The following is an 8842-nucleotide window of genomic DNA, read 5'->3' on the forward strand; positions in this document are numbered from 1 at the left end:
AGAATATAGGAGGAGAAAAGAGAAGGAAGAAGAAGTTGCCCTGGCCAGATCATATATTTTAACAATTAAAATGATGTTTAAATAAAAAGGTCTTTACCTGGTGCCGAAAAACCAGTAACGACGGTGCCAGGCGGACCTCTTTGGGGAGTGAATTCCATAGGTTGGGCGCCACCGCAGAGAAAGCCTTCCTCCGAGTACTTACTCTCCTAAATTACTCTAAATTACTCTAAAAGCCTTAATTGTTAAAATGATGGTTAAAATAAAAAGGTCTTTACCTGGCGGTGGAAGGAGTATAACATTGGCACCAGGTGGACCTCTTTGGGGAGCGCATTCCATAGTCTGGTCGCCACTGTGGAGAAGGCCCTCCTCCAGGTAGAGTTCCCAGAGCAAGGCCTCCCCCACCGATCTTAAAGGGCGTGAGGGCATATAGGGTAGGAGGCGATCCTTCAGGTATTGTGAACCTAAGCCAAGAATCCCTAAGAAGCTTTCAGGCACTCAGGGTTCTTTAGAAAGGCACTGCTTTTGACAGTAATTTTAAGAAAATATTTCTTACTTTGCTAAGGAGTCAATAGGAAAAAAAATACTTTTCTTACTAGAAATATGGCCTGTATAGGGGATTTTTAAATAAGACTGGACAGTTAGCTCAATAGCGTGAGGTAGAACCACAGTCTTATGAATGCATTGACAATTCAGAGTGAAGCTGCTCAGCCATTAATACAATTCTTGCTTCAGTTTTCAGCAGAATTGCCACACATCCAACATGCTGTGAGTAGGCCCCTGCCTAGATTCAGCTGCACCTTTCCTGTCCCCAACAGAGGGAAATCACCTTGGCGAAAGGAATAGCAGTCTTTACTGATGGGGATCATGGCTGTTGTAGAGTCCTGAAGGCATCTTCTGTCCTTGGGAGACAATAGGAGAAGCTAATGTTGCAGGGCAGTGTGTAATTACTTCTTCATGCCACAAGGATTTGTCCTGGGGGCTTCTAGGTTCCATCTTATCCCCCGAACTTTTTATTCATTTTGTTAAATCTCTGGGGGAAATCATTTGGAGGTCTGGGGGAAGCTTTCCTAAGTATGATGATCACTTCCAATTGAATTGTTCCTCTTCCTGCACTCCCGGTGAGGCAGTGAAGTCCCTGATTGGTTGTGGGATTGATCCAGGCACTGATCCAGGCAAGATTAGGAGAAGCTGCTGGTGCTGAAGGGTTAGGGTTGATCTAGATGTAGGTGTTTACCTACTAGATGTAGGTAAGGATTACACTAGCCTTGAAGAGAACAGGTGTGCAACTTTTTATTATTTATTTGGCTAGATGATGTTCTTTCTCCTGCAGCTGCTGCTTGATTCTCTGATTACAGCAGGAGTGAGAAATGTCTCTTTCCAGCTATGACTTCATAAATACTTTCCTGTTGTTAACGATATATCAAAGTGAGCAAGCCAAGACTGAACCACAGTTTCTGGTTTAGGAATCATTCCAAACATGTGGTTTAAACAAATTATGACAAAATTGCTAAAACTGGCACATGAGTATTGGACTTTGGGCATGGAACAGTTTTCTTAATAAACCATGTTTAAGAGGCCTGTATATTCTCCAGGTTGCTTTGAGGGTCTTGCGTTTGGCTGATCAAGTAGAATTTAAAAACTAAATACCTCTTCTCTGAGCCACTGGCAAATGTGTTAGCAACAACTCCAAAGTGTCAAGAGTTTGGAAACAGCCCAAGCACTTGGATTACTAGCTGTATTTGGAGCAGTGATGGCTTGCTGGGACCTCAGGCGTGCTATGTTACTCTTTCTCCCTCATAAAAAATGGCTGCCCATCACTCCGAGGGCTGAAAAGCAAAGTAAAATGCTGCATGCGGGTGGGCAGAATTGTGGTTAGAGCTAAACCTAACCTGCCCTCTCTTGAATCTTGACATCGGCTGCCTTTTTTTACATCGACGAGTCTCTTGTAAAGGGTCCTTGCAGTATGCAGACCCTGACTTTCCTTATGCATCGAGAAGGATCTAGTTTTCGCAGTGAGGCTTCCTTAGTTTTTGACACGTGCCAACTTCAAGCTGTGGCTAAAATTAAGCAGGAGTAAAAGTTCAGATTTTGTGAGGATGCTAGAGCTTGATATGAAGGAAGCTGCCTTGCCATGTCTCTGGCACATGGGGAATACTGTGCAAGTTACAGCTTTCACCTCGGGCTTGTAGACGCTAAATTGGGAATGTTAAATCACTCCCAATTTAAACTTCTGCCATGGGAAGTAAGAGCTGAAACTGGCTGGCAGGCCATAGCCCTCCACTGCAAAAGGGAAACGAGCTCATGGTGGGCATTTTAAAGTCCCTTTGCCCGTCCTCTGTGACTTCCTGACAGGTTTTTTTTGTGGAAACGATTATTTCGAAAACAGGGTTGTGACTTCTAGTGTGTTAAAAGCAGCAGGGGCGCCAAAGCACTTAGGCACCCTGCTTCCATGCCACTATCCTAGGTAATAAAGAATGACAGGAGAGAAGCACAGAAATGCAAGCAGAGCTGTTGCCAAAAATAAGCTTTGTCTCTTTCTCCCTCCCCCAACCCCTGCCATCTTTTGTGGAGGTATGAACGGTCTTTTTCTTTTTGGAGGGAGTTTGACCTAAATCCTTCAGTTATGATGAGAAGTATAATGTCTGTCGGTTTAATTCACTACTGACACTTTTTTCCCTTAAAAATATATGCTGGCCAAGGAAAAACAGAGCTTTAAATGTTAAGAAGCAGCAGACTAAAGCTGCTAAAAGGAGCAGTGTTTGGAAGATGCTGATCTTGGGGCTGTATCATTGAGGTGAGAACCTCAGGATTTTTTAAAATGGTTGTATCTTATGTGAATGAATCGTTTTATAGAACTGCACTGCTGCAGTTCAGTGTTGGTTTGAGAAGAGCCCCAAAGTATTTTAGAAATAAAGCAGATCCAACTTTTCTCAGAAAATATCCTGGAAATGTTCTTTTTCAAACTGTCGGAGAATTTATCAGCCTGCTCCAGGAAGATTGGGCAAAATGCTTCCTCCCCATTTGCCACATCAAGATAGGGCAGGGAATTTCAGGACACTGTTTTCGCTTACTTCTAGTGTGCTATTTCACGTACAAGGTTCTGGCATATACACTGCAATTGTACACATCCTGGTTCTTGCAAACCAGATTGCTTCTTTAAAAATTCAGCCATCAGGTCTGTAAATTGCAGCCTCCAGTTAATACTGCATCCAGTCAAGCAACTGATTCAAGTTTAGCTGATCAGTGTACTGATCAAAAATTATGTTTGTGATTCTAAATAGCTCTATAGTGGTTCCTTACAAATAAAATTATTTGAAAGATCTGATCAGTTCACTCTGCAGTATTAGAAGATCTGTGATAAGTTCATTTTGAGAGGGAATCTGGAATTGAGAAATGTACTTCACCTTTTCTTTTCTCTGTGCTTTTTTCTCCCCTCAGTCCTGTGAAAGTAAGCTTGATAGGGGCAGTACTCTTCACTATGCAGCACTGCACTTACCTTCCAATGACAAAACAGCAGCTTATGTTCTTTTACACTGTCTTCCTGGTGGTCACAAAGGTAAGAATGTTGGAGTTCTTGATGCTTGAGAGATCACATTGGTAGAATTACTCATAGGTACTGTGTATAACTTAGATTTTCTTGTCTACATTTTAAAAAATCTTGTGTAGTTTTTATTTTATGGAAACTTCACTTATACATACTTGTATACCAGATACAATTGCTTAAAAACTGCTAAGATGACCTTGATCCTAAGTAAACTTTTCTTCCTCAGGTCACTAGCAATTTGAAATAAAACAGTGTGCTTATATTTTGAAAGCATGCTGAAACTGGCAATTTGGAATTTTGTACTTTTTATATATAATTGTTCTATGCTTATTCACATGAGGTTGAAAGAATGGAAAGGAGCTCTCCAGGAATGTGGAGAAAATCTTTGCATTAATAAATTGACTCGTTAGGTCTTCTAAGGGCCAGTTCTCATGTATGACTAGTCACCATATTCCCACCCAATGCCTGCCCTCTTTGTGGGGTTTTATTTTTTTCATGGCTAGATTTGGTACTGATCAGTTTCCCTAGGATTCCAATGGAAATGCTAATTGAGGAATTGGTTAGTTTTACAGCATTTAAGTATATACTACCGTTAACTCTGTGGATGTTAGATTTCAATTATGGTATCTTCATTTTGGAAAATGGCAAAAAGCAAACTATGCTATAACAATAAATTGCCCATGTTATCACCTGCCAAACTTAACATGGATCCATTCACCCTTTTGGATGAATTGGCATTTTGAGGGGGAGGGGCCAGTTGAAGGGGACTGGTATTTTTTTAGACTAGCTGTATTGCTGATTATATTATCATTGGGGGTTTTTTTTAAACTGCTGCAAAAAACTCTGCCAGAAAAGAACAATATGAGAATATTGCTGAGTTTTAAACATGCTGGTCAGATTAACTGGCCAACAATTCTGCAGAGAAGCACTTTTGTCAGGAGGATATCACCTAGGTTGGTTCAAGTTGCAAAGTTGATGTCTTTGCTGTGTTTCGTTTCAGGCAGCCATGATGCTGATGCAATGCAAAACTTCTCCATTTGCACCCCTTGAGAAAGCACTGGCCTGCTTATTTTTTGGTCAGCAGCCAACTAGTTCAAAGGCCAATGCACCTTATAATGGCATCTCCTCAACCTGTGACCCTACTACTAGTGGAGAGACTGGTGATGCTGTTAAGAAAAGACTGGCAAAGAAAACTGATTGAGAGCATTGACAGTGCCGTAGGTGGCTAAAAATGGCTTGTTTGTATGTGCCTATAAATATTTAATGTTTCTGTTTCCTAATGATGTGAAATGACAATTGTGTAGAAGGAAATTCTTACTGCAAGAAGCTAGCTACAAGAGCCTCTGAGCAGTCAGTGGCAAAAGTTTTCCTGTGCAAACCTCAGTCCGGTGAAGCTCTTGCAGGCTATGTTGCCCATGAACTCTTTGTACTGCCAACTACTGCCCAGTGGCGCTGCATAGCCTCTGAGGGTGTGTGTGTGTGTGTGTGTGTGTGTGTGTGTGTGTGTGTTTGGTAAATTAGAATTCATATTTGGATAAGATGCATCATGTTAGATTTTTTCCTAATGTAAATGATAAAATAAGAGATAATATTGTGATTTTGTTTGTATGAGACATTTTATGGTGGTGGAATCAGTTTTCTAGTTAAGAAAACAAAACCCCTTACTTTTAAAAAGCCTGATTGAAATATTTGCTGGCAGCAGCAGAATGCAACAGCCTGACGTGATGATTTTTGTTGATTATATTGTATTTGGGACATGATCCAGCCAGAGTTGGGTGCTTTTAAATAAGTGGGAGAGATTTAACTATATGTGTTATAGGAATTCATTGTGCTTAATTCTGGCTGAATTGTACCCTGATATTCATTCTTTAATACCAGAGGGTTGCTCTCCCAATATTTTAATACACAAAGTTTTTAAATCTATTTGAGCAATGTGAACATTTTTTGTGAAAATGTAATGTATTCAGTGACTGAAAGGAACAATAATTAAACTGTGCTGTTGAACATAACAAGCCAGCTTAATCTTCCAACAAATCTTCTTAATTCTTAATATACTGCTACTGAATTGTCTTCAAGGCAAACATTTGTACTGTTTTTCACACTCTGCTTGAGTCACAATCTATCTTGTTCAGTTTTTTCACAAAAATACTAGTTTTTTCCAATTTTTCTACATGTACTCACCTGTATCTTGAAATATTAATGTTTTGTAAACATGAACTTCAGTTTTTCTTTACTGTGTTTTTTAAAACAGGACAGTGAAACCTGTTAAAAAGTGAATTCTTATGGCCTGTGTTTGTGAATAGGTATTCCTCAAACAGTCCCACTTTTAAGCAAGGAGGGATGTATTGTAGAAAGGACTAAGACCTCCTTCTAGAATATATTACTTTGGGTAGTATCCAGTGGTGTCCCATTACTGTCACTAATGACATTATAGCTATAATGGTGTGCATAACCACTGCATAACTGTTGCACTAGTTGCCTTGCATAGAAGTGGTGCACTGTGGCACAGTAGTGTTAGCAAGAGAGTATTGCTGGATGTTTATATAAAATGTATTTTATTTAATAAAAATGCATTCTAGACATGCCCCCTCCCTTTTTATTTTTTCTGAAATAATTTGGTGTCTGGCTAGCTCTTGTAAAACTTGTACCAGCCTCTGAGCTAAACAGCCATGTATAATTGCATAAACTAGCCGTTTTTGCTGCCTCCCTAAGACTGCAGAAACAATGTAGTGCAGGAGGAACAAACTTGTGGGCCTTAAGATGTTATGCCCTACATCCCCCATTATTCCTAAGCTGTATAGCCAATGCTACCAGTTGATCAGAGTGTTAGCCCAACCATCTGGAAAGCAACCCATTGCTTACCCCTAGTGTTGGAGTTGTTAGTTGGTTGAACAGAAAAGCAAAGCGGGAAGACACCAATTGAAGAGTGTTCTCTTTCCTTCATTTTTCAATCACCTGGTTGCTAATTTGTGCTTGGTTTTGTGGATCAGAAGTAGTGTGGGCCTACTCTAAGATGTCTAGCTAAGCATTTTAAGGCTTAAATTATTATTTTTAGCGTTTTTTTACATCCAGGTCATAAATTGATGAAGAGAGAGGAATTTAATTGGCAAGTTTCAATTTTCGGACTTATAACTTAAGTTTCCTTTTTGGTCAAAGGCCTGTTTTGGGAGCATTTAATTAAAGTATCCAGAAAATGGTATCAGAAGCATCCACATAGCATTACACTGATCTTGATTATCACGCAACTGAAAAATGCTTACAGCAAGCACCAGCTAACAGTGTGCTTCTGATGGTGATGACTTCTATGTGTATGTGCTTCTAAAGTCATTGACATCTTTCTATGAATTTTTGGAACTAGATTTTTGTACTGCATTTGGTGCTTTTACCAACAATCTCACAGTAATTGCACTGTAGTCCTTGTAGCACAAATTGATGTGAAAGAGTATTTAAAATTGCTGTTAATATATTTATAGTTCTTAGGCAGAAAATGGCCTGCTTTGTATTTGGATTCACTGTGCATTTTAAAATTCTACTATTAAAATAAACAAGGAAACTGTTTGTGTCTCAGTGCTGTCAGCTGTATGTTGGTCAAATAGATGGACATGGAAGTTGTGTGGCTAACACCTTCTGCAAGACAGTCAGCAAAGCCAGTAATGTGTTCTTGTTCCCTAGGGACTTTGGCACATTTCACTGTAGTGTGATTCTGCTAGATTAGAGCATGAGATTTGGGGTATGTGGCTGGATTCTTTTTCATGCTCTTTCATGCCTCATCTCTGAAATTTTATTTAACATTTGAGTGTCCTACTGGAGAAATACCACAATCTAACTCTGGAGCTAAGCTTGTTTAAACTCATTCACTGTAGACCTGGCATTTATTTGAATGAAATTCTAAATGTGGGTGTTCTGTGCTTTGAATGTAACCCTCCCACACCAGTCAAAAGCATTTTAACAACCTGATACCAAGGTCAAATGGACTCTAGTTAGGTTCCTATTCCTTGTACCAACCTTCCTCATCATTGTGCCTTCTAGATTTTGGAATTCAACTCTCATCAGCCAGCATAGCCAATGATCAACAATATTAGGAGCTGTAATCCCAAATATCTAGCAGGCACTTGTAATGATTTAAAGTGTTATGAGTGTGAGCCTTTAAATATCGGTAAGTTTCAGAAGAGCAAGGGGGCTAAAATTGGGGATGAGTGAGTGGTGTGATTGGTTGGTGACTGCGTGTGTGGGCGGAGCTTGGAAGTGTGTGAGGCAGAGGAAGAGATACTTTGAGTCAGTCCTGGTCTACCAGCTATTATAGTCCTGTTGTGGTCAGACAGCAAATCTGTGAGTCTGAAGAGGCGGCCTTCTCATTGGAATCCCACATAGTGCTGTGGAAGGTGGGATTTATCAGGACAAAGGAAAGGAAATGGAATACTTGGAGGGTGTATTAGTGACTAGGGAGAGTCAAAACCTAATATTGTCAAGTATGAGGGTATGTGAGAGAGAAGCTGACAGGTTTCTGGGGTGCAGAAGGGAAAGACTGAACTGACATAAATAAGAATTGAACAAATACAATCAGGAGAAAAAGGATTTGTGAGTGAGGAGCATTTGTGAAGAGAAAGTGAGATACATCAGTCAGAAGTGGTATTATGCATTGTTTCATTCATTGAGGAAATAAGTTTCTGAACATCATGAAACCAATATGCTTACTGCACAAATAAAGTTTTATTTTGTTTATTGTTAACTCAGAGTGATAGGCTGTTTGATTATCAGTGTCGCATCCTCAGGACCACATAGTTGAACAAAGCAGCCTTAAAGTTTGGACACAGCACTGTGAGAGAAGTTAATAAGATTGGAATTGAATTCCTGGTGGCAACATTACATACCAGAGAAAGAGGGAAATATCAAGAGGGTTAAAGACACACCATATCCACACAATTAATGGGGGAGTACTTATAATAGCAGTGCTTGTTTTAAACCAGTGGTAGGTAGCACTGCTGAATTTCCCTCTGAAATTTGCTAGTGCATTAAAAGCAACCCATCTCAAGATTTTGCTGTAGAACAGGGCACATTGGATTGAATGCTGGTGTTTTATACCAAGCTGCTTCATATTTTAAAATCTGTTTATATATGCTTAGAATAAGTATTTAAATAATTTTAATAGTTAAAATGCTTAAATTTATGAAATCCTTTTTAATTTTTGAAATGTTAAGTCTTTAGAATTCATAAATGCGTGTGCTATTGGTGGTCATTTTACTTGCCTGTTTTGGAGTACTGTATTATGCATGTCACATTGCCTGCATATCAGTTAAA

At 39.5% G+C, this 8842-nt stretch overlaps 1 protein-coding gene across 1 annotated transcript in view; it reads left to right on the top strand.

Moving 5' to 3' along the window:
* The window catches only part of TMEM38B (transmembrane protein 38B), a 28361-nt gene extending 21253 nt beyond the window's left edge, over positions 1-7108 (top strand). The window contains exons 5-6 of the mRNA XM_044444031.1: positions 3439-3556; positions 4545-7108. Coding sequence (XP_044299966.1) covers positions 3439-3556; positions 4545-4745 — 319 coding nt within the window. The 3' untranslated portion in view covers positions 4746-7108. The remainder of the gene's footprint in view (positions 1-3438; positions 3557-4544) is intronic.
* Positions 7109-8842: the final 1734 nt, after the last annotated feature.

This window comes from Varanus komodoensis, unplaced genomic scaffold (assembly GCF_004798865.1).
Source record: "Varanus komodoensis strain SLA01 unplaced genomic scaffold, ASM479886v1 scaffold43, whole genome shotgun sequence".
Taxonomy (NCBI): domain Eukaryota; kingdom Metazoa; phylum Chordata; class Lepidosauria; order Squamata; family Varanidae; genus Varanus; species Varanus komodoensis.